This window comes from Salmo trutta, chromosome 23 (genome assembly GCF_901001165.1).
Source record: "Salmo trutta chromosome 23, fSalTru1.1, whole genome shotgun sequence".
NCBI lineage: Eukaryota > Metazoa > Chordata > Actinopteri > Salmoniformes > Salmonidae > Salmo > Salmo trutta.
The window spans coordinates 9,278,041-9,303,425 of record NC_042979.1 but is presented as its reverse complement, the minus strand read 5'-3'; the positions used below and the strand labels follow the sequence as shown (position 1 = coordinate 9,303,425).

At 45.8% G+C, this 25,385-nt stretch overlaps 1 protein-coding gene across 8 annotated transcripts in view; it reads left to right on the top strand.

Annotated features, from left to right (window-relative positions):
* Nucleotides 1–13,095, top strand: part of LOC115159246 (membrane-associated phosphatidylinositol transfer protein 2) — a 61,413-nt gene extending 48,318 nt beyond the window's left edge. For 5 of the 8 annotated variants that reach the window (XM_029708772.1, XM_029708770.1, XM_029708771.1 and 2 more), the window contains 22 exons: nucleotides 1,982–2,329; nucleotides 2,439–2,534; nucleotides 2,636–2,746; nucleotides 3,124–3,185; nucleotides 3,990–4,080; nucleotides 4,201–4,354; nucleotides 4,441–4,630; nucleotides 4,743–4,862; nucleotides 4,993–5,204; nucleotides 5,528–5,706; nucleotides 6,480–6,650; nucleotides 6,977–7,123; nucleotides 7,392–7,559; nucleotides 7,707–7,958; nucleotides 8,550–8,698; nucleotides 8,900–9,016; nucleotides 9,111–9,227; nucleotides 9,430–9,578; nucleotides 9,723–9,872; nucleotides 10,077–10,260; nucleotides 11,550–11,678; nucleotides 11,907–13,095. In XM_029708772.1, the coding sequence (XP_029564632.1) occupies nucleotides 1,982–2,329; nucleotides 2,439–2,534; nucleotides 2,636–2,746; nucleotides 3,124–3,185; nucleotides 3,990–4,080; nucleotides 4,201–4,354; nucleotides 4,441–4,630; nucleotides 4,743–4,862; nucleotides 4,993–5,204; nucleotides 5,528–5,706; nucleotides 6,480–6,650; nucleotides 6,977–7,123; nucleotides 7,392–7,559; nucleotides 7,707–7,958; nucleotides 8,550–8,698; nucleotides 8,900–9,016; nucleotides 9,111–9,227; nucleotides 9,430–9,578; nucleotides 9,723–9,872; nucleotides 10,077–10,260; nucleotides 11,550–11,678; nucleotides 11,907–12,266 (3,656 nt within the window). In that variant the 3' untranslated portion in view covers nucleotides 12,267–13,095. The remainder of the gene's footprint in view (nucleotides 1–1,981; nucleotides 2,330–2,438; nucleotides 2,535–2,635; nucleotides 2,747–3,123; nucleotides 3,186–3,989; nucleotides 4,081–4,200; nucleotides 4,355–4,440; nucleotides 4,631–4,742; nucleotides 4,863–4,992; nucleotides 5,205–5,527; nucleotides 5,707–6,479; nucleotides 6,651–6,976; nucleotides 7,124–7,391; nucleotides 7,560–7,706; nucleotides 7,959–8,549; nucleotides 8,699–8,899; nucleotides 9,017–9,110; nucleotides 9,228–9,429; nucleotides 9,579–9,722; nucleotides 9,873–10,076; nucleotides 10,261–11,549; nucleotides 11,679–11,906) is intronic. The other 3 variants (XM_029708773.1, XM_029708774.1, XM_029708775.1) reach the window with 3 other exon arrangements.
* Nucleotides 13,096–25,385: the final 12,290 nt, after the last annotated feature.

Sequence of the window (25,385 nt, the reverse complement as noted above, 5' to 3'; positions counted from 1 at the left end):
GGTTCTTGGTCACCTCCCTGAACAAGGCCCTTCTCCCCCGATAACCCATCCGTAACCGCCCGACTATGTGGTAAAATGAAAATCTGAGGCCAGCACCAACCCTAACCCGCAAATATAGAAAATGTGCTGTACAGTTACGTTTTTTTCCCTCTTCAACGTTTATTGAACAATTACGTTTTTCTTCCACATTTATTCAAATGCATGTGACAAATTGTATTTGTCACATGCATCGAATACAACAGGTCTGGAATGGTCCGTGAAATGCTTACTTACGAGCCCTTTCTCAACAATGCAGAGTTAAAAAGTAAACGGTAACACGAAGTAACAATATCAAAACTATATATTAGGAGTACCGGTACTGAGTAATTGTGCAGGGGTACGAGGTAGTTGAGGAAATTGAGGTAAAATGTACATGTAGGTAGGGGTAAAAGGGACTAGGCAATCATGATCGATAATAAGCAGAGTAACAGCAGCGTATGTGAAGAGTGTTAAAGTGTGTCCATGTGTGTGTGGTGTCAATATGCATGTGTTTTGTGTGTGTCAGCGTATGTAGTGTTGGAGTGTCAGTGTATTATGTGTGAGGTTGTGGGTAGAGTCCAGTGAGTGTGTGTATAGAGCTGGTGCTAGAGAGTCAGTGCAAATAAAAGGGGGTATTAGCAAATATTCAGGGTAGCCATTTGATTAACTGTTCAGCAGTCTTATGGCTTGGGGGTAGAAGCTGTTCAGGAGCCTTTTGGTCCCAGACTTGGCGCTCCGGTACCACTTGCCGTGTGGCAGCAGAGAGAACAGTCTATGACTTGGGTGGCTGGAGTCTTTGACAATTTTTAGGGCCTTCCGCTGACACCGCCTGGTATAGAGGTCATGGATGGCAGGGAGATCGGCCCCAGTGATGTACTGGGCCGTACGCATTACTGTCTGTAGCCAAGCAGTTGTGATGCCAACAGTCAAGATGCTCTCAATGGTGCAGCTGTATAACTTTTTGAGAATCTTTTCAGATCTTTTCAGCCTCTTGAGGCGTTTTTGTGCCATCTTCACTACTGTCTTGGTGTGCTTGGGCCATGATGTGTCCCTAGTGATGTGGACACCGAGGAACTTGAAGCTCTCTACCCGCTCCACTACAGCCCCGTCAATGTGAATGGGGACGTGCTCGTCCCTCCGTTTCCTGCAGTCCATGATCAGCTCCTTCTTATCTCATTTGAATATTTAGGCCTATTGAACAGGAGCCTCATGTTTTTCTGAAACAACACATTTCAAACAATAGATAAAGTCAAACAATAAATCACACCTTCCGCATGCTTTTATGAAAAGGCCTATGCACTAATGCCCGATTTAAAAAAAAAAAAATAATAATAATAATTATAATAATAATAATAATAATAATGAAATGAAAAAACTCAATGTAGCCTATAAATATGAATTGCACAGTAATTATTATAGATTTTTTTGGTATGCATTTTTTTTCTCTTTATTCACCACCCACCCGCTGTTCATCCACATAATATTTAATGAACCTAAACCTGCCCAATCCACGGATATAACCGCAGGAACTGCAGGTTATGAGTCAACCCGCGCATCACTAACACACACTGACCTACTGCTGTTTGTTCATATACACTCTCTTAATTTATACACACAGCTCATTTAATCCTCTTGTGTTACGGCTGAGTTGAATGTTGAATCACCTGCTAGGTGTGTGTGTGTGTGTGTGTGTGTGTGTGTGTGTGTGCGTGCGTGTTGTACCTGTGTTTCTAGTATGTGTTGTGTGTGTGTGACTGCTCTGTGTTGTTGCTGCTGTGTGGTGCTTGTTCAGTACATTATGACTGACAAGTTCATTAGTTTATTTTTAATGAATGTATGCACGATTGATGGGTATTGAGAGAAAGGAAAATAATTATATTGATTGGAATTGAGAGCGAGATCGCTGTGATAATGTTATTAATCTCCTGTTCTTCCCTCCCCTCCTCCTCCTCCTCCTCCCCAGGCCTGCGTAAGGTGATGGTGCGTGCCCACCGGCAGGCGTGGTGCTGGCAAGATGAGTGGTACGGTCTGACCATAGAGGACATCAGACAGCTGGAGCTGGAGACCCAGCTAGCCCTGGCCAGGACGATGGCCCAGTACAGTCTCAGTGACACCGAGGAGGGGGCGGAAGTCACCAACGGGACCCCTGCCACCCCCGGCCAGGACCAGGAGGGAGTGAAGGCCCTGGGGGAGGGGGGAGAGGTGGAGGGAGGACGGACAGGGCTGGGAGATGCGTTACAGACGCGTGGAGAGCTCACCAAGCAGTGGTCGACTTCGTCCAAGTCGTCTAATAGATCCTCGAAGAGAGGTGGTGAGTGGAGCGATGCATCTCTCTGTTCAATAATTACCAAGTCCCAAAGTTTCAAATCAACCCAGAGCATGAGAGAATAGTGCCCTCACTCTATTTCCTGTCCACACAGGAAGCCCCGTCCACCAGAACATCTCAGAGTGGCGGATGCAGAGTATCGCTCGTGACTCCGAGGACAGCACGGACGACGAGTTCTTTGACGCTCACGGTTGGCTATGACATTTTATTATAGACCGCTATTACAGTTACTACATCAGCTGTTACTGGGGTTCTATGACTGTTATTACATGTTATTACAACATTCCTCAGAGGACTTCTCTGGGGATGAGGAGATGCTGTTACATGCCAAGGAGATGACCAAGTGGAGTTCCAACGACCTAATGGACAAGATGGAGACTACAGAGACGGACGAGGGCCAGGGTAGGACAACACACACACACACACACACACACACACACACACACACACACACACACACACACCTCGTTAAGGCATATGTATATGTAGTAATGTCTGTAATGTCTATGTTAATGTTTTTAAATGTATGTCAATTGTAAAGTATTTTTGTCTATATCTTTTTTGTTATGTGTCGGACCCCAGGAAGATTAGCTGTCGCTTCTGGCGTTCGGCTAATGGGGATCCCAGTCAAATCTAAATCAAAACACATATTGTGCACACACACAAGCTCCGTTCGTCATTAAGATGTCAGATCTTCATGTCCAATATCGTCCTTCAGGAAGTTAATTTGTTTAATAAAAAATAATTGTGTGTGTGTGTGTGTGTGTGTGTGTTTACAGAGAGCCTGTATCAGTCGGGTGAAGAGTATGCCGCGACCAGTAGTGACGAGAGACTCCTTGAGGTATGCTTCCAATGTAACACCTCCTCATCTAGACCCCAGGAAGAGTAGCTGCTGCTTCTGCAAAAGCTAATGGGGATCCAAATCAACAAATAGCGGTATGAAGAATGTATGAGAGTAGCCTAGTAAACAACATTGAGTTCTCACTGAGGATTACTAACTATAGCTTCATCATTTCTTAACAACATTTCTTAACAATACATTAAACAGCAATGTTTGCAGTCAAACCGGTACTGTAACAGTTGGCTTTATTGATGTTGTGTGTCAGTTTGAGAATGCTTTGATCCCATCTGGTCCTAATGACAGCCAGAGGGGGAGGGAGAACATCACAGAGTAAAGTCTATCGGGGGTAGTAGATCACGCGTAAATACCATAACGGTGTTTGTTGTTGCTCTTTGTGTGCAGCAGCACGTCTCTCTGACACACACACACACACACACACACACACACACACACACACACACACACACACAGGCAGCATCTCAGTGTGTTATCCTCTGTGTCCAGCGTCACGTCTCTAGTAAACGGAGACGTCGCTCCACTGTCAGGTCCCGCAGACGACCAGCTGTAAGTCTGACCCCTTATCCCCAGCCCCACAGTGCACTGTGGTTCAGAGGTGATGTTGTAGCCTTTAGTAGGGTGTTGTGTTACTGTAGGCTGTGAAAAGATGTTTCAGTTCTGATAGAACTCCAATTGGAATTGTAGAATAGAAAAAGAGACTTCATTTCCATGATTTCACCCCTTCACAGTCACTGTGTATTGGTAACTAGTCAACGTCCGCCCACTCTCCTCCTCTTTCTCCCGTAGGATGGGTCGTCTCAGCAGTGTCTGGCGCCCTCAAAGATCCACGTTCTCCTCCTGGTGCTTCACGGGGGTAACATCCTAGACACTGGAGCAGGTATAAAGTATCCCAACACAAACTGTTACAGTAAACACTTACAGTCATCTCACTTTGTTTGTTCTTGGAAAGACAATGTCACAATATATTGTATGACTATTTACTCATAATTACTCCCAGGTGAGCCAAATAGTAAGCAGGCGGACGTCAACACTCTGACCGGAGCGTTTGAGACAGTGATGAGGGTCCATTACCCAGCAGCCCTAGGACGCATCGCCATCCGCATGGTCCCTTGCCCCGCGATTTGTGCCGACGCCTTTTCCCTGGTGTCCAAGTGAGTACACACACACACACATGCACACGCACGCACGCACACATACACACACACACATACTCTAACCCTGTATCTCTCCTGACCAGTCTCAGTCCTTATAGTTATGATGAGGGCTGCCTCTCCAACAGTCAGGACCACATCCCTCTAGCTGCACTGCCTCTATTGGCCACCTCCGCTCCCCAGTACCAGGATGCCGTGGCTACCGTCATCCAACGAGCCAATCAGGTGTATGGGGACTTCTTAAGGTCCTTGGAAGGGACATCCTTCTCCGGACAGGTCAGTGCAGAGGACAGGAGTCAAAGTTTCGAGGTCACGGATGTTTCTGACAGCTATTGCGGATTATTTTCTACATGTTGAACTTAAAGGCGTGCGTTCTCTCTTCCTGTAGGTGTGTGTGATCGGGGACTGTGTAGGTGGTATCCTAGGGTTTGATGCTCTGTGCAGCAGTAACGTCACCGTCTCAGAGAGCCAGAACAGCAGCAGACGAGGCAGCACTGTCAGCGCACAGGTACCTTCCTCTAGTCCTTTACATTGCACCCGAATTCCCTCCTTTATCTGTGCTGTAAGTCGGACTGCTACTAACTATCTGTGCCCCCCCCGTCTCTCTCCTGCCCCCGCCTTGCCCTCCATCTCTCCAGGACACAGACCTCCTCTCCCCAGGCATCATAATAAACAGTGTCTCGCCGTCCTCTCCGTCTCTGGAGGGCAGTCGCCATCTTAGTCGCAGTAACATCGACATCCCTCGCAGCTCAGGGCCTGACGACCCCAAGACAATGCTGCCACGCAAACGCAGCGACTCCTCCACCTACGAACTAGACACCATCAAACAGCACCAGGCCTTCCTGTCCAGGTCAGAGACAGACAGACAGACAGACAGACAGACAGACAGACAGACAGACAGACAGACAGACAGACAGACAGACAGACAGACAGACAGACAGACAGACAGACAGACAGACAGACAGACAGACAGACAGACAGACAGACAGACAGACAGACAGACAGACAGACAGAGTATATGACCGTCACACACAGTATAATGACCGTCATTTTTATCAAATGTTCACTTTGCCCATGTAGCTTTTTTATTGTTTACACCTGTCGGCTGACTCTTCCCCCTCTCTTTTGTCACCTCCTTTCTCTCTCTCCCTCCCTCTCCCTCGGTTTCTCCAGTCTCCACAGCAGTGTGTTGAGAACAGACCCGGGTTCACGGCGCTCCAGCAGCAGTACCATGCTGGAGGGAGGGGGGGCACTAGGGAGGCTGGACTTCGAGGTGGCAGACTTCTTCCTCTTTGGTTCTCCTCTGGGGCTGGTGCTGGCGCTGAGGAAGACTGTTGTGCCGTCTATAGATGGTGAGGAACACCGTCATCGGAGGTTGATATCAGTAGCCAGTAGACTATACTAGACTATATACTGTAGACTATAGGCTATATTCCGACTGCAGCCAACAGTCTTTGCCATGCATGGTGTTGGCCTTTTAAGGATTTGGCTAAAGCAGAAATGGACTATAAGCAAAGTTGCCACTTTTCAGAATTGTATTTACTGTATGTGTACAGAAAGTCTCACATTTAGTGAGAAGCTGTAAACTAAGCTACTCGGCATCTGTGCGGTGACAGTGTCTTTTCCTGCAGCTGCGGGGGTCGGGCTCTGCCAGGATATCCCTTAGTGAGTTAACATCATAGTTCAGAGGTTAGAAGTCATGTTTTAGATCTCTGACGCCAGAAGTCCATTGGCTGTGACATTCAAGGGATGACATTCAAGACACATGTTCCCAAAGTAAACTAAGAACTAAGATGATGAGACAGGAGATAAATAGGAGGTTTAAAAAAAAGAGCTGAGAGGCAGCAGAGGAAACGGAGGGTTGTGACATGGAGTCTTCAGGGGTTCCATGGAGTTCTAGAGAGTTCCAGAGACGTGTTCGTCAGCAGTTGCCTGTGTCACTTCTGGACCCTCGAGACCAGAAGCTTTGATGGAAGTTGTTCATAGTATCCTCCATAGTTTGGTCCAATGGTTTTCAATATGTGAGCTTTGGAAGGAACTCCGATTAGCTGTTCCTGTATGTAAATAACTGTGTTCTCTTTTCCTCTCTTGTCCTCTTTCTCTGTCTCTCTCTCTCTCTCTCCAGTCTCAGCGTTGCGTCCAGCTTGTCAGCAGGTGTATAACCTGTTTCATCCAGCGGACCCCTCTGCCTCCCGCCTGGAGCCCCTCCTAGAGAAGAGGTTTCACCAGCTGCCCCCCTTCTGTATCCCTCGTTACCAACGCTTCCCTCTGGGGGACGGGCACTCGGCTCTGCTGGGTGAGGCTAGATACACATGCATGCCCACAAACTATTCCTTTATGTCTCCGGGATATCTCTCCTCCACAAGGAAGCACTCAATTCGCTGTGTGCTTTGTCCACATGTCCATATGCTGTCATAGTGCGATACCTGTGTGCAGGTATTATCAGGTATAATGTACTATGGGTTACGTCTGTCCGTCTTAGCAGTTACAACGTGCTGTACTGTTGTATGTCACTTAGTTCATGTCTGTTCTGTAGTTACGTCCGTTTATTTCTGCCTCTCTGTCTCCCCCTGTGTCTCTCCTGCCTCCTCCCTTCCTATCTCCCCCCCCCCCCCCCCCCAGTGGAGACGATGCAGAGTAACCCCCAGCTCCTGTTGGAGTCAGTACCCCTGTCAGTACCCCTGCGTTACCAGGAGGGGGGCGTCAGTGAGACCTCCATCCCCGTCCCTGTACTCAACTGGCCCCAACAGGCCTCACAGCTCAACGACAGTGTGTGCCCTTTCTCTGTCTCTGTCTGTCTGTCTGTCTGTCTGTCTGCTGCCCTTTCTCTGTCTCTGTCTGTCTGTCTGCTGGCCTGTCCACTCTCTGTTTGTCTGTCTGTCTCACTTTCTCTCTCTCTGCATTTCATTTGTATTTGTAAAAAAGTTTTATACAAATACAATTAAATTGATTGATTGTTTGATCAATCCACTTTTCTCTCCCTTCTCTCTCTCTGTCACACACACACTTTCTCTCCCGTGTCTCCCTCCCTCCATAGCTGACGTGCTCCACTCCCACTGTGGTGTGTTTGTGGACAGCCAGTACCCGTCCTCCCCGCTGACCGGACCCCCCCACCCCAGGGGCCTCCGTAGGTCCAGCGAGGCCAGCATCGCCAGCCAGGTGTCAGGCATGGCCGACTCATACACCGCCTCTAACATCGCCAACAGTCAGTACTGGACTTTATACTGTTTGATTTATCTGTTTTTTTTTTTGCATTTAACAGCAGTGTCTGTGGCTCAGGGAGATGACAACATAAATTCTGACATTTTTCACACACTGTTTTGTCGTTCTTCAACCCTTGATTCCTCCGTAGCCACTAAATGCCAAAGCAGCCCGTCTAAGAAGCTGGGTCTCCTTTCCCAGCTAGCTCTTCCTAAACTCCCCTCGAGAAGCCCCTCTCCGCGGGCCAGGAAGAAGATCCGACCCTTCCTCTCTCTCGGACGCACCGACTCAGACCAGGGTGACAATGACGTCACCGCCTCTGATGTCTCAGACTTGCCGTCTGACATCACCGATACGAACTCTGACTCCTCGTCGCCAGACACGCTGATGGACGTAGAGCAAGGTAGTCTGGGTACTGTGGTTTGAATCCTGTGTGCCCCCCCCCCCCCCCCCCCCCCCCCCCAGGACTACTCCCATCTGTGTGCCTTGTCGTTGGTCTCCTTCAAGCTACAGCTGAGCCACTGCAGTACAACAGCTTATCTCCCTTCTCTTCTCCTCTACAGCTTGTACCCTATATGTACTGCAGTGCTTCCCAAACAGGAGTTTTGCCAATGTCCTCAATCAGGGACCCAGTCTTTAGCCGGGATTGAAAAGAGGGACCACCATTTGGGAATCACTGATCTTGTGTATATTACCCTCTCCCTCCTCAAATCAAAACTGTCCCTCTGCTCCAGTTCAATCTGCCTCTGAAACCCCATTCTACTCCAGTGTGGACCTGTGACTTTCCGTCTGTACTATAGAGCCTCTCTCCTGGACTGTAAATCTCTGGATGAGCACACTTCCCTCTACTGTGGAACCCCTTTTTGTCTGGAACTGTCATTGACCAGAAATACACATCGACGTATTTCACAACCCTGTCGTCTTTTCCCTACTGTGATTGTGTCAGACTTCTCTCTCTCTTTCTGTCTCTCTCTCTCTCGCTCCCTCTCTTCAGTTGCGTCTCGGTGGTGGGGCAGTAAGCGGATGGACTTTGCCCTGTACTGTCCTGATGCCCTCACAGCCTTCCCCACTGTAGCCCTGCCTCACCTCTTCCATGCGTCGTACTGGGAGTCCACTGACGTCGTCTCTTTCCTACTCAGACAGGTATGACTGCTTGTGAATGCTTATGAATGTTCATAGACCTCTTCCACACATCATATTGGAAGTACACTCACAATGCCTCCTTCCTACTCAGAGAGGTAAGACCATATGAATATTAGTAGCCGAATATAAAGGCATAGCCTCCTATCGAGCTGGTGAATGCTATATGAATGCCCATGTAATCCCTCCTGTCTGTTCCTCCAGGTGATGAGGCATGAGAACTCGAGTATTCTGGAGCTGGACGGTAAAGAGGTGACCGAGTTCAAGCCCTCTAAACCCAGAGAGAAGTGGATCCGCAAGAGGACCCACGTCAAGATCAGGGTGAGGACAGACCACTTCCGAACCACCTTTTTAGGCTTTCTGTCGGCAAGTTGCAGAAGTACTGACCGCGGTAAACGTCTGTGTGTGTGTGTAGAACGTGACGGCCAACCACCGCGTGAACGATGCTGTGTTCTCTGAGGACGGAACACAGCTGGTGATGGGACGCTTCATGTATGGCCCTCTGGACATGGTCACCCTCACTGGAGAGAAGGTAAAGCCGTACTCATTGACGCCAACTTGTCTTGTGGAACAGACTTCAGTTCTGCAACTGAGAGATACTTGCATGCAACTCAATATTTGAGCATAATGTATTGTTTGTCAATGGAACACATGGGCAAGTCAGTAATTATCTTATGTAATATACCGACGTGTTCTGATACTGTTATCTGTAAACTCCTCTTGTTGTCCCCCAGATTGACATCCACATCATGACCCAGCCCCCCTCAGGAGAGTGGGTGTACTTTGACACCGAGCTGACCAATAGCAGCGGACGCATCTCTTATGTCATCCCAGAGAGCAAAAGGCTGGGCATTGGAGTTTATCCTGTCAAACTGGTCGTCAGGTAGGTTATGGGTTGAAACCCTTCTAAATATCTGATTTGCTTGTTTTCGGGGTGTTTTTGAGTATGAGAACAGGTGTTGAATTATGTGTTCCCCTTTGCCACACATTCTCCCTCCCCTCCCCCCGTTTCTCCTCCCTCTCTCAGGGGTGACCATACATTTGCGGACAGCTACCTGACGGTGTTGCCGCGGGGAACAGACTTTGTAGTGTTCAGTATCGACGGCTCGTTTGCTGCCAGCGTGTCCATCATGGGCAGCGACCCCAAGGTCAGGGCTGGAGCTGTGGACGTGGTCAGGTAGGAACATGATGAGTCTTATTCTATCTTGATTTGTATTTGATGTACTGTTATGTTCCTGACCAGGAGTCACACTAGCTAATGTGCCATACAAGTTGTGAATCAGCAAATGAATAGCTTAATAGGTACATAATACACCAGACTCTTTGGGGTGTCACCTGTTCACCCACAGCCTGTTCTAACTCTCTCTCTCTCTCCCTTCAGACACTGGCAGGACCTGGGCTATCTGATAGTGTATGTGACGGGTCGTCCAGACATGCAGAAGCAGCGTGTGGTGGCCTGGCTGTCTCAACATAACTTCCCTCATGGAATAGTGTCCTTCTGTGACGGCCTGGTCCACGACCCCCTCAGACACAAGGCCAACTTCCTCAAGTCCCTCATCTGTGAGGTAAGAGGGGGGTAGAGATGAGGGTGTAGGGGTTAGGGTATGGCTTGGGTTGTGGTAGGGTAAGTGTGTTGTTCGGGGTGGGTTGGGGTAAGGGGACTTAGGGTTTTTAAGTTAGGTTTCTACTGTCAAAATACACTACATTGCTCGTTGAATATCTCATTCTAAAATCATGGGCATTAATATGGAGTTGGACCCCTCTTTTCTGCTATAACAGCCTCCACTGTTCTGGGAAGGTTTTCCACTAGACGTTGGAACATTTCTGCGGAACTTGCTTCCATTCAGCCAGAAGAGCATTAGTGAGGTCGGGCACTGATGTTGGGCACTTAGGCCTGGCTTGCAGTCGGCGTTCCAAATTCATCCCAAGGGTGTTTCGATGGGGTTGAAGTCAGGGCTCTGTGCAGGCCAGTCAAGTTCTTCCACACCGATCTCGACAAACCATTTCTGGATGGACCTTGCTTCGTGCATGGGGGCATTCCCAAACTGTTGCCACAAAATTGGAACAAAATTGGAAGCACAGAATCGTCTAGAATGTCATTGTATGCTGTAGCGTTAAGATTTCCCTTCATTGGAACTAAGGAGCCTGAACCATGAAAAACAGCCCCAGACCATTATTCCTCCTCCACCAAACTTTACAGTTGGCACTATGCATTGGGGCAGGTAGTGTTCTCCTGGCATCCGCCAAACCCAGATTCGTCTGTCGGACTTCCAGATGTTGAAGTGACTCATCACTCCAGAGAATGCATTTCCACTGCTCCAGAGTCTAATGGTGGCGAGCTTTACACCACTCCACCCGAAGCTTGGCATTGCGCATGGTGATCTTAGGCTTGTGTGCGGCTGCTTAGCCATGGAACCCCATTTCATGAAGCTCCCGGCGAACACTTCTTGTGCTGACGTTGCTTCCAGAGGCAGTTCAGATCTCGGTAATGAGTGTTGCAACCGAGGACAGACGATTTGTACGCGCTACGCAGACGATTTGTACAAGTTGTGACCTACCACTTCGCGGCCGAGCCATTGTTGCTCCTGGACGTTTCCACTTCACAATAACAGCACTGGCAGTTGACCGGTGCAGCAGGGCAGAAATTTGACAAACTGACATGTTGGAAAGGTGCCATCCTATGACGGTGCCACGTTGAGTCACTGAGGGGTGTCCGCATACTTTTGTGTGTGTGTGTGTGTGTGTGTGTGTGTGTGTGTGTGTGTGTGTGTGTGTGTGTATGTATATATATTATATATATATGTGTAACAACAATAATGTTTCTAACAGTCCATTCCTCTGTGTGTGTGTGCAGGCCCATATGAAGATATTTGCCGCGTACGGCTCTACTAAGGATATCACAGTGTACTCCTCCTTAGGCCTGCCCCCGTCACACATCTACATAGTGGGAAGGCCCACCAAGAAGATGTCCAGCCAGTGTCAGGTACCAAACTAGCTGGTAGAAAGTGCACTGTCGCCAACAAAAAGTTATCAATTAAAGTGTTGAAATGCTTAACTTGAAACGTCAACTCGTAAATAGATAGAATGCGCAAATGTGTTCCTATAGGTGGATAGTTTAGTAGATGAGGGGATGAGCTGATGTCGTCTCCATTCCTACTCCCTCTCTTTTTCCTCTTTCTCCCTCTCTCGATCTCTCCCTCCTCTTTGTCAGTTCATCCCAGACGGCTATGCGTCCCATCTGTCCCAGCTGGAGTACAGTCAGAGGTCTCGTCCTGCCAAGACCGCCAGCGCCCGTATTGTTCTCCGTAAGGGAAGCTTCGGACTGGGCGCCGCCGGGGGGGACTACCTCCGCAAGCGCAACCACATCCTGCGCTCCATCAACTCAACCGGGGGGGCGGGCTCTAGCTCCCCTGGCCAACCAGGGCGCACGGAACGCACGCTGAGCCAATGCGAGGTGGAGAGGGAGAGAGCAGGAGCGGGGACCCAGAGGAGTATGAGTATAGCAGCTGGGTGTTGGGGCCGCACCGGGAGCACCAAGGAGGGGTCGGGAGGATTACTCAGCCCAAAATAGGACTCACCAGACTGGGCTACAGGGGGGAGGGGACCCTGCCTGGCTCTACCTGGAGCACTGTGATCTTTGGACTGGCCCTGAAAGGAAGAAGGAAGAAGTATGTTTAAGAGAGAGTTAGAGAAAGGAAAGGATGGGATGAAAGAAGGATAAGGTTTACTGAGGGGCGGAAAGTGAGAGGGAGGAGGTGAAAGGAGAGGGAGGGAAAAGGGCAAAGAGGGTGAACAAGAGGAAGAAGCAGGGTCTCTTGGGAAATAGATATGAAAGGAATAGAGAGAAAAGAGATTGGTTGAGTGAAAAGTAAAGCCGGAAAGATGGGAGGTGCTCTGACTTTGCTGTAAAGAATCAAATGACATTTCTACTGTAGCATTAGAGTCTCACAGTCAAGACTTTTATATAACCTACCTTGGCCACTAAAAGAAAATAACTGGAAAATAAAACAAATTCAAACTAAAAACAAACGATCGTAAGCCTTAATCGTCACCCCCTGAGGGCCTGGAGTGCCTACCCTTGTCTGAGTAATGGTTGAATGTACTCTCTCTACCTAGAGGACAATGGGAATTCACACACATACAAACACCCCAGCTCAGGCCAGGACAGTGGAGCCACAAAAATAAGACTCAAATGGTGATCTGGAGGTCAGGGGGGGGGTCAGTCTGTAGCCATGGCAACAAGTCAACAACTTCATCTGTTTTTATCCCTCTATTCGCTGAGATACACCTCTTTCCTTCCTTCCCTCTAACACCGCTGTGTCTGGCAATAAGAAACGAGTCCCCTCACACTGCCAAGAGAAGCACCACTACCCTATAGAAAGAGAGAGGGAAGAGGAGAAGCAAGAGGAAGAGGGGTGGAAGGAAAGAGGGTGGATACAGAGAGAGATGCAAGACAAAAGGGAGGGGAAAGGTTATGGATGAGATGTACAATTTCCTCTAGTCTATTCCTGGGCCATTTCTCTACTTTTATCAGTGTGGTACTACACAGTGATTTCTACCGTTGACCTTAGCTCGGCTCCAGTCCTTTTCACTCCGTAACAGAGTAGCTACTGTACTGTACCACGTCTTTCAGTATGGACTGTGGGCCATCCCAGGCCTTAAACCCCCAATGACACATTTATAAAGTCAGACTCTGAAGGATCCCAGGACTGAGCTAGACAAGGCTTGTCATAGCAGTAGACATTAGTGACACTTTTTAAACGCTGAACAAACAGAACACAGCAGCAATCCCTTTACCAGACCATCTGCTTGCAATACCTCTGAGCCACCAGTAGGGGAGCAGTGTCTTTCGCTGTTTTCCTAAAGCATGATGCTGTTGGTATTCATTCAGTTCATCCTGCGGCGCCTCTTAGCTATCAACCTTTGTCATTACACACCATTCAGTGACACTCCAGTGGACTTCCCTATGATGCTCAGAGCTCTTTCCTCCTTGAGGGATGTGACGAATGCTATTCATTGGACATTACTACATTTCAGCCTGGATACTGAAAGTGATCTAGGCTTTTCACAGTGATTTAAGCTTTTCAGCGAACCCTCACTATTCAAAGGATTTTCATGATTTCTAACAGGCGATGAGGTCACAGGAAGAAGGGTTGTAACGTTCTGAGAGCAGACAGGATGGCCAGACCTCATCAGAGGCAGGAAGACATGCTTTGATTCCACTTTATTTCAGAGTTCCCCTATCCTGTTTATTTTTTAACCTGGTTTTTACCTAATAATAACCACCCTCTGATACCAAGTTGTTTCCAATTGTGATTCATTATCTGAAGTACCAGAGAATATACAATGTTATTACTTAGCAAATACCAGCTGGTATCGGACTATAAAACAAATGGTTACTAATGCTTTCACTAAAGCTATGGCAACCTGTACAGAGAATTTTAGATGAACACCTAAATCTCATACTACCTGTTATCTAATACCTGGCACCTCCTGTATGGTTAGGTATTATCATTGTCTTCAATTATATCCCCATTACTTATCACCCAAAGCCAACAATCTCTCTCTCTCTAGCGGCTGTAGTATCTCAACCTGTTCGACCTCGTTGTTGTTTTTTGCACTAGTTTATGTTGGAGAATCGTGTTACCGTCTAATGTCGCTACATATTGTTACCTTTTTGTAGTGCATGACATAAAAACGATTCATTATTGCAGGGTATATGTGCTGCAGTAGTACGCACACTCGTGTACATTTATTCAATGTCAGGATTACTGAATAATGTAAAATAACGTGCCAAAAAAACGAAACAGTTGTTGGTTGTGGGAAGCTAATGTACCAGGCTGTATCCCACCGTTTCTTTGTATTGTGAGAAGAGTCGGGGCTTGCATTGGCAGCATGATGGCGTGGCTTTAGCTGAAAAGGCACGTGTTCTATACTGTATTTTAACAATGTCAATCAGATTACATCTGATTTGTAGATCTTTTTGAATCCAATATATTGTCCACATCTAAGGGGACATAATGGCTAGCTGTATAGGATGTGGTTATGGTTGTACTTGTACTTATAACTTGAGAGCTTGGAAGCTCTAGCATATTGTTTTGATTCTAGGGACATGCTACTATTGCCAACTTGTATTTATTGCAACATGTTATGACACCACTCAAGCGCAGTAGCATAAGTGATGATTGTTAGTTAAAGCAATAGTTCACTTCAAAATCTTTTTTTTTTTTTTGTTGTCAGACATTGATCAGACCTATTAAAAAAAGGTTGTAACTTCAAGTCTCTGTCCCACACCATTGGTTGTGTAGATCCAGCTACATAAGGTCACTTTTGAGGTTGGACCAAGTCGTACAAACTTTGATCTTTCGGTGAACTACGACTTTAATCAAGGATGTAGACTAGAGCTGTAGGTGACTGGCTGGAAGGCACTAGGGGAGGTTTTGGATACTGCCATACTGTTTCCCCTCTGGCCTGTGGTCTGGTGATGATGAGCTGATCATCCTCCGGCTACAGGCTTGGAGAGCCCAGACTGTACATGATCCATGGATATGTCTGTCTGTCTGTCAGTGTAGATACTGTAAAAATGATACTGTATATGTAGGAATATAATGGTTGAGAAGTATTTATTTCCGTAACATGAGTTTAATTTCTATTATGGATCTTTCAGGTGAACAATATTTGAATATGTAGCGTTTTGTTTATGATGAGGACCAACAGTCAGTGGAAGGTGTGTATTTTCTTTGCCAATATTATTGTTTCAGTCGCAGAGTAGCATAACCACAAGGCACAGACAGAGACAATCTATCTAACATGCACGAGTATAGACAACATTAACAACATCCACTGTCCCACCCCTTCACACTTCTGCTGTCCCTTTACAAAGGTTAACTGTTAAAGGTTCAATTATTTTATAGTGAAAACAAAACTATTTTTCAAACCGGACCATTTTACAAAGCCTTGACAAAATACTGTATTGCTTCCTATCTTCTGTGAAGGCAGATTTTTCCCCCCTTCAGAATGAAGAAATGTTTGATTGTGAATATGTCAAGTGAAATTCCATCTATTTTACCTGTAATGTGTGGTGTTCAAAATAATTCAGACTGGGTTAGCCATCAATATTGTATACAGTAGTTATATATCAATTATGTTAACCACTAACCCTTATAGTATGTCTTGAAATTGAAATGTATTCGAGAATATTAGAATTATTGCCACTTTAGTAGCAGTCTTGCATGTACTGTACTATTAGATGCCAGTTTTACACTCAGTACAGAACATGTTTTCTACTTTATGGGGCCACGTGTGTGTGACTGAAGAGTTATTATAGTTCAATGCCTTGTAGATATGTAAAGGATAAATAATCAACAATGGGCTATGCTTTCTATGGAAAATATTAAAGATGTTTCCAGAGAACGCATAGAGCCCCGAGTTGATTATCCTTTTTATACCATGGCTATAATTGCAACACATTTGGCACTAAGAATGTGTTCATTTGTTTACTAGATAGCTACAACAGTTGCCTTGGTAAACAAACAGACTTACTAGTTTAGCTAACCAAACCCTAGACCAAACCATCAGTCCTAGCTTGCTATTATGAAAATGTAATTCAACAATGCCAATAATGTTTTCAATTCGACTTTTGCTTTCAAAAGCAGCTCAAACATAGAGCACGTAAGAATGAACTATAGCCATTGAATTCTACCGTGCTGATATGCCCTGTGTTATAGGGAAATAATGCACGCTCTAGAATGCCCTTCAAGCCAATCAGAAACAAGTATTCAACAACGCCATTGATAAGTCCCAGTCGGTATTAAATAGTATTACATTCTTGTTGTCTGCTTGCTTAAGTCAATTACAAAACTACATTTGAGAAAAGTACAACATGCCTATAGATTGCTTTTCAACATCGCCTGCTCCCGAGCCTTCTCTACTTAGAAATACGTAATATTGTAAGGCTTCCCTCATGCGCCTTTTCATGACGGTGCTAGGAGGCGATGACTGAGTGCTAGCTAGCTACCGACCGGAACATTAAGCTAACCAAGACCAACAACATAAACAAACGGAAAACATTTAGTATAGTCCGTTTGTAACTCTACTCACTACTTATAGCTGTATAGTCCGTTTGTTTGTGTTGTTGGTCTTGGCTAGCTTAATGTTCCCGTCGGTATCTAACTAGCTAGCACACTACTCGTGTGGCTGTTAGCGCTGTTATGAAAAGGGGCATGAGGGAAGCCCTACAATATTACACTTTTCTAAGTAGTGAAAATACATGGGAGCATTCAATGTTGAAAAGTAATCTTTAGGCATGCTGTACTTTTCTTAAATGTAGTTTTGTAATTGACTAAAACAAGCAGACAAAGACATAATTGTGTTTGAAAAAGGTCAAGTTTTTGCTGTGAGCCAATGGTGTTACCAAAGTGATTGTTGGATTGTTTTCCCCTAGGCGTGCGGCGACGTTCTATCTAATACCGACTAGGAGTATAAACGGGTATAACGAGAACTATATAACAATGTGTTCAGTCGGTTCTATGCTAACGTTCCACTCCTTGTCATGCCAACCATTGTTTATGTTTGAAATGGCATGGATGTGGCAACGAGTGTAATGCACAAACAGACCATTTCAGGCTGACAATGTGTACCCACGGTGTAATTAACACTGTACCTGCTTATGTAGCTGCCATGTAAATACATAGATTTCTGAACATTTTGTTAATATACTGTAAAGTGGGACCAATATATTTAGCTACATACAGTATACATAAAATGTATGTCATTTACTCAAGCATTAGTAATATAAAATGTACACAAGCTTTACTTGATTATTTCCATGAACAGATTGGGAATGTTTTGTATTAGTACAATGCAGTTATGATTATCATAGCACTGTAAATATACATATACAGCGCATTCGGGAAGTACTTTTTCCACATTTTGTTACGTTACAGCCTTGTTCTAAAAAGGATCTAAAATCAATCTACACACAATAGAAATTGTTGCAAATGTATTAAAAATAAACTGAAATATAAAATGTACAAAAGTATTCAGACCCTTTACTCAGTACTTTGTTGAAGCACCTTTGAGAGCGATAACAGCTCGAGTCTTCATTGGGTATGAAGCTTCGCACACCTGTATTTGCAGAGTTTCTCCCATTCTTCTCTGGAGATCCTCTTAAGCTCTGTCAGGTTGGATGGGGAGCGTCACTGCACAGCTATTTTCAGGTCTCTCCAGAGATGTTTGATCGGGTTCAAGTCTGGGCTCTGGCTGGGCCACTCAAGGACATCAGAGACTTGTCCCGAAGCCACTCCTGTGTTGACTTGGCTGTGTGCTTAGGGTCGTTGTCTGAGGTCCTGAGCGCTCTGGAGTAGGTTTTAATCAAAGATCTCTCTGTACTTTGCTCCGTTCATCTTTCCCTCGATCCTGACTAGTTTCCCAGTCCCTGCCGCTGAAAAACATCCCCACAGCATGATGCTGCCACCACCATGCTTAACCGTAGGGATGGTATTGACCAGGTGATGAGCGGTGCCTGGTTTCCTCCAGACGTGACTCTTGGCATTCAAGCCAAAGAGTTCAATCTTGGTTTAATCAAACCAGAGAATCTTGTTTCTCATGGTCTGAGAGTCTTTAGGTGCCTTTTGGCAAATTCCAAAAGTCTTGTGCCTTTTACTGAGGAGTGGCTTCCGTCTGGCCACTCTACCATAAAGGCCTGATTTGTGGAGTGCTGCAGAGATGGTTGTCCTTCTGGAAGGTTCTCCCATCTCCACAGAGGAACTCAGAGTGACCATCGGGTTCATGGTCAACTCCCTGACCAAGGCCCTTCTCCCCCGATTGCTCAGTTTGCCTGGGCAGCCAGCTCTAGGAAGAGTCTTGGTGCTTCTAAACTTCCATTTAAGAATGATGGAGGCCACTGTGTTCTTGGGGACTTTCAATGCTGCAGAAACTGTTTGGTACCCTTCCCCTCGACCCAATCCTGTCTTGGACAATTCGTTTGACCTCATGCACTTTCAATTGTAGGACCTTATATAAACAGGTGTGTGCCTTTCAAAATAATGTCCAATCAATTGAATTTACCACAGTTGGACTCCAGTCAAGTTGTAGAAATATCTCAAGGGTGATCAATGGAAACAGGATGCACCTGAGCTCAATTTCAAGTCTCATAGCAAAGGTATTTCTGTTATTTTTCATAAATTTGCTAAAAATTCTAAAAACCTGTTTTCGCTTTCTGATTATGGGGTATTCTGTGTAGATTGAGGATTTTTTTTTATTTAATCAATTTTTGGCTGTAACGTAACAAAATGGGAAAAAAGTCAAGGGGTCTGAATACTTTCCAAATGCACTGTGTGTGTGTGTGGTATGTATGGTAACTTATATTGTTCGAGGTGGCAATAATTTAAGTACATTTTGAGTATATGCAGTTTATTTGACATAAGTGCATAATCATAGAATGAATATTTGAATTTGAAGGCATGTACATAAATTAAATATTGTTCTGTACCTCTTACAATCTCACCCATTTCCCTTTGTAGTTTGTAGCAGGTCTGGATTTCAAATAGGCATTATTAAAGAAGTCTGTATGAAGTATACTTATGTAATTGATGTGGCACCCTTATTCAAAACACCACCAACATCAGAATTGCTTCTTTGGGTGGTTTTGATACCAAGTTTAGTTTTCAAAACAAAGAGTGGGTACAATGTTTAGATATGTATGAACAGTTCCTTTTGACTTTTTCAAAATGTTATTGTGTTACAAAGTGGTATTAAAATTGATTTAAATGTCATTTTTCTGACAACGATCTACACAAAATACTCTAATGTCAAAGTGAGAGAGAAATTCAAACTTGTAAAAAAGAAAAACACTAATATATCTCAATTAGATAAGTATTCAACCCCCTGAGTCAATACATGTTTGAATCACCTTTGGCAGTGATTACAGTCATGCTGGTTAAGTCTCTAAGAGATTTACACACCTGGATTGTGCAACATTTTCCTTTATTCTTTAAGCACTGTCAAATTGATTGTTGATCGTTGCTCGACCACCATTTTCAGGTCTTGCCATAAGATTTAAGTCCAACTGTAACTCAGCCGCTCAGGAACATTCACTGTCTTCTTGGTAAGCAACTCGAGTGCAGATTTGGCCTTCTGTTTTAGGTTATTGTCTTACTGAAAGGTGAATTCATTTCCCCATGTCTGTTGGAAAGCAGACTGAACCAGGTTTTCCTCTAGGATTTTGCCGGTGCTTAGCTCCATTCCATACATTTTTTTAATCCTGAAAAACTCCTCAGTCCTTAATGATTACAAGCATAACCATAACATGATGCAGCCACCACTATGCTTGAAAATATGGAGAGTGGTACTCAGTAATGTGTTGTATTGGATTTGCCCTAAACATAACACTTTGTATTCAGGACAAAAAGTTAATTGCTTTGCTACATTTTTTGCTTTATTACTTTAGTGCTTTGTTGCGAACAGGATGCATGTTTTGGATTATTCTGTACAGGCTTCCTTCTTTTCACTCTGTCAATTAGGTAAGTATTGTGGAGTAACTACAATGTTGTTGATTCATCCTCAGTTGTCTCCTATCATAACCGTTAAACTCTAACTTTTTTAAAGTCACCATTGGCCCCCTGAGCGGTTTCCTTTCTCTCCGGCAACTGAGTTAGGAAGGACACCTGTATCTTTGTAGTGACTGGGTGTATTGATACACCATCCAAAGTATTGTTAATAACTTCACCATGCTCAATGTCGGTTTATTTTTCTCCCATCTTCCAATAGGTGCCTTTCTTTGAGAGACATTGGAAAACCTCCCTGGTCTTTGTGGTTGAACCTGTGTTTGAAATTCACTGCTTGACTTTACAGATAATTGAATGTGTGAGGTACAGAGATGAGGTAGTCATTCAACAATCATGTTAAAGACTATTATTGCACACAGGGTGACTTGTTAAGCAAATGTTTACTCCTGAACTTATTTAGGTTTGCCATAGCAAAGGTTTTGAATACTTATTGACTCAAGACATTTCAGCTTTCAATTTTTTATGAATTTGTAAAATTCCACTTTCACATCATGGGGTATTGTGTGCAGGCCAGCGCCAAAGCATCTCAATTTAATCAATTTTAAATTCAGGTTGTAACACAACAAAATGTGGAAAAAGTCAAAGGGTGTGAATACTTTCTGAAGGCACTGTAGTTCCCTCACTATTCCATCTCTCTCTCACTTTCTGGTTCATAGGTCATTTTACCCTTCCTGGGTGAGAGCTCAATGTATTATTGTCTGTACTGTGGAATAAATACAATTGGACAATAACATATCTGCACTTGTACGTTGTGTTTTCATTACATTTTAAATTACATAGTAATAGTAGATTATATGATGAAATTTGGTGAAATTGAATGGGATTATTGTCATGTCCTGACCAGTAAAAGGGGTCATTTCTCATTGTAGTATGGTCGGCGTGGCAGGGGGGGTGTTGTTTTTGTGTGTTTTGGGGTTGGTTTGTTTCATGGGGATTTGTTCTAGTTTTCTATGTTCCCATTCTATGTGTGGCCGAGTACGGTTTCCAATCAGAGGCAGGTGTCTTTCGTTGTCTCTGATTGGAAGCCATACTTAGGCAGCCTGTTTTTTCCTTTGGGTTTGTGGGCGGTTGTTTTCCGTATAGTCTGTGCACCTTACGGAACTGTTTTGTCTTATTGTTTATTTTTGGTTAAGTGTTCACGTTAAATAAAGAAGATGAGCACTTTACACTCTGCGCCTTGATCCAATCCTTCCGACAGTTGTGACAGAACCACCCACCACAGAAGGACCAAGCAGCGTGGTAAAAGGCAGCAGAGGTATCTGGAGTCCTGGACCTGGGAGGAAATCCTGGACGGGAAAGGACCCTGGAGGCAACCTGGAGAGTATCGCCGCCCGCCGGAGGAGATAGAGGCAGCGAAGGCGGAACGGCGTTACTGGGAGGAATGGCTGGAACGTCAGGAGGAGGCTGAGAGGCAGCCCCCCCAAAAAAACATTTTGAGCCGTGGAGCCAATCATGGAGTCAAGCCCGGAGCTTGACGCAAGATTCCGGAAGGAGGTACTGGAGGAGAGGGCACGACTGAGCAGGCGTGCAGAGGGGCGAGCGATGCATTACGGGGTGATGCGCACTATCTCGCCCATCCGCACGCACAGTCCGGTGCGGTCCGTACGGGCGCCGCAGCGTTGCCGGGCTAGAGTTGGCACTCAGCCAGGAAGGAGTGTGCCTGCTCAGCGCATCTGGCCGCCAGTGCGTCTCCTCGGCCCATTTTATCCTGCGCCTGCTCTACGCACGGCAGCCCTCATTCCCCAGCACAGCCCAGTTCGCCCTGTGCCAGCGCTCCGCCCGTGCCGGGCTACAGTGACCATCCAGCCAGGACGGGTTGTGCGGGCCGTGCGCTCCAGACCTCCAGTGCATCTCCAAGACCCAGTGTACCCTGTGTACGTCCTGTTCCCTGTGTACGTCCTGTTCCTCCTGTTCCTGCTCCCCGCACTCGCCCTGAGGTGCGTGTTACTAGTCTGGCGCCTCCTATGCCAGTCCCACGCATCAGGCCTCCAGTGCGCCTCCACAGCCCAGTACGTCCTGTTCCTGCTCCCCGCACTCGCCCTGAGGTGCGTGTTACTAGTCTGGCGCCTCCTATGCCAGCCCCACGCATCAGGCCTCCAGTGCGCATCCATAACCCGGTACAACCAGTGCCTGCTGTGAGCACTCGGCCCTTACTGCGTCTCCCCAGTCCGGAACCTACAGAGACGGCTCCCCAGTCCGGAGCCTCCAGCGACAGCTCCCCAGTCCGGAGCCTCCAGCGACGGCTCCCCAGTCCGGAGCCTCCAGCGACGGCTCCCCAGTCCGGAGCCTCCAGCGACGGCTCCCCAGTCCGCAGCCTCCAGCGACGGCTCCCCAGTCCGCAGCCTCCAGCGACGGCTCCCCAGTCCGCAGCCTCCAGCGACGGCCCCCCAGTCCGCAGCCTCCAGCGACGGCCCCCCAGTCCGGAGCCTCATGCGACGGCTCCCCAGTCCGGAGCCTCCAGCGACGCCTCTCCAGTCCGGAGCCTCCAGCGACGCCTCTCCAGTCCGGAGCCTCCAGCGACGCCTCCCCAGTCCGGAGCCTCCAGTGGTGGTATGCAGCCAAGAGCCTTCTGCAACGGTCTACAGCCCAGAGCCTCCAGTGGGGGTCGGCAGTGCAGAATGGGAGCTACGCCCGGAGCCAGAGCCACCTCCGTAGTGGGAGGATTGGCGAAGGGGGGGTGTAGCACAGGAACCGTCGTTGACGGTGGCCACCCTCCCTTCCCTCCCTTTAGGTTTGGGGTTGTTTTTGTGGGTTTTTTTGTTTTGAGGTGCAGTCGGGGTCTGCACCTTCGGGGGGGGTACTGTCACGTCCTGACCGGTAAAAGGGGTCATTTGTCATTGTAGTATGGTCAGGGTGTGGCAGGGGGTGTTTTGTTTGTTTTGCGGTTGGTTTGTTTCATGGGGATTTGTTCTAGTTTTCATTTTCTATGTTCATTTTCTATGTGTGGCCGAGTATGGTTTCCAATCAGAGGCAAGTGTCTTTCGTTGTCTCTGATTGGAAGCCATACTTAGGCAGCCTGTTTTTTCCTTTGGGTTTGTGGATGGTTGTTTTCCGTTTAGTCTGTGCACCTTACGGAACTGTTTTGTCGTATTGTTTATTTTGGTTAAGTGTTCACGTTAAATAAAGAAGTTGAGCACTTTACACGCTGCGCCTTGGTCCAATCCTTCCGACAGTTGTGACAATTATTGTAGTCCTTTTGTAGAACCACTTTATAACCTGTAACATCTAGGCAGTTAAGAGTTGAATGCTTTGCTCACATTGAACAACGATGTTTAACATGCTTGCCAAAAATTAAGTGTATAAACCGTATTTGATTTAATAGGGGCCTAGATGTGAACAAACACACACCTTCCATAGGTCCTCCAAATAACAATATGGTCATCATCATCATCGCAAACGACACCGCCCTTCGATTGTGATCTGTCTCTTAAGTTCTCTTCTGCATCTCTCCTATATAAGTCGTTTGGTAATAGCTATTTAATTATTTTCTAGATGACAGTCAAGTGAATTATTCATGCAACCGTGAAAGCTCGCTACTAAAGTCTGCAATATTTTCTTGATAGGTAAGTGTTTTTCTTCAAGGAGATAAATACTATATCATCAGATTATATGACAGATTATTAGTTTGACTTTGAACCTACTATTTCAATTTAATATTGGAAAATGTTAAGTGTACAAACTCTGAAAAGATAATGACATTGAAAATAATCCTTTATTTAATTTAAGGGTTAATAAAGTTCAAAGATCATGGTTCAAAGTTAGAATAAGCTGGATGAGCTATGTTCGATACTATCCTATCAACGAGACATTAAAAACTGTAATATCCTATGTTTCATGAGTTGTTGCTGGATCATACATTGTACAGTTAGCTGGGTTTTCTGTGCATTGGCAAGACTCTTGGTCAACAACCGCTGGTGCGTGATCGCTAACATGCTGACCACACCGCCCACGTTGCCTGCGCGAGTGTTGCAAAATAAATTTACACATTTCTTTTTCACCTTTATTTAATTAACCAGGTAAGCTAGTTGAGAACAAGTTCTCATTTACAACTGCAACCTGGCCAAGATAAAGCAAAGCATACATGTTATTCAATCACTTCATTCAAACTGCGAGCGTCTACATAGCGAAGCTCTAAAATAGAACTTGGCTCTATTTTTGACACTTGACTCTCTGCAAGTCCCGCCTCCAATCTCCTCATTGGTTTTTAGGAGCATGTACCCATGTGGGTGATTGAAAGCTAAACAGAGGTCCACAGTCCAGTTGGTGGTGGTAATACACCTTAAAGTTGGTTGCCAACCATCATATAAAGTCCGAAGAAGCCAAAAAAGAAGACTGAAGGAGGAGAGATTACAAGAATATGTGGATTAATTGACGGAGTAGAGGACCTTGTGCATTTCAGGTAAAATAACAACCCAATGTTTATATCACAGGACAAATTAGTTAGCAACAACTAGCTAGCAAGCTAGCTAAATGGCCATGAATATTACATGCTTTTCGACCTGTCCCCAAATTAATACAGGCGGTTCAGAGTTCGTTTTGATATTTCACCCTGTGCGTCCTGATCGCGTCAAGTGTGGATGGACAAAATCAACATGTGCGCGATGGCGCACTCGGACGCACGCAAGTGCTCGGTCTAGTCAGCATGTAAGATTAAGGAAGTCTCAATGTTTTGCTTGTCTGAATTAGAGTACTTCATGATAAACTGTAGACCATATATATATGGACCATAGGAATATTGGTGTAGACCATATATATATTCGTATATATATTTGTAGCTGTCTATTTACCACCACAAACCGATGCTGGCACTCAATGAGCTGTATAAGGCCATAAGCAAACAAGAAAATGCTCATCCAGAGGTGGCGCTCCACAGAGATGCGTACAAAGCTCTCCCTCGCCTTCAATTTGGCAAATCTGACCATAACTCTATCCTCCTGATTCCTGCTTACAAGCAAAAAGTCAAACAGGAAGTACCAGTGACGCGCTCTATATGGAATTGGTCCAATGAAACGGATGCTAAGCTACCAGGACTGTTTCGCCAGCACGGACTGGAATATGTTCTGGGATAAATCCAATGACATTGACGAGTATACCACATCAATCATCAGCTTCATTAATAAGTG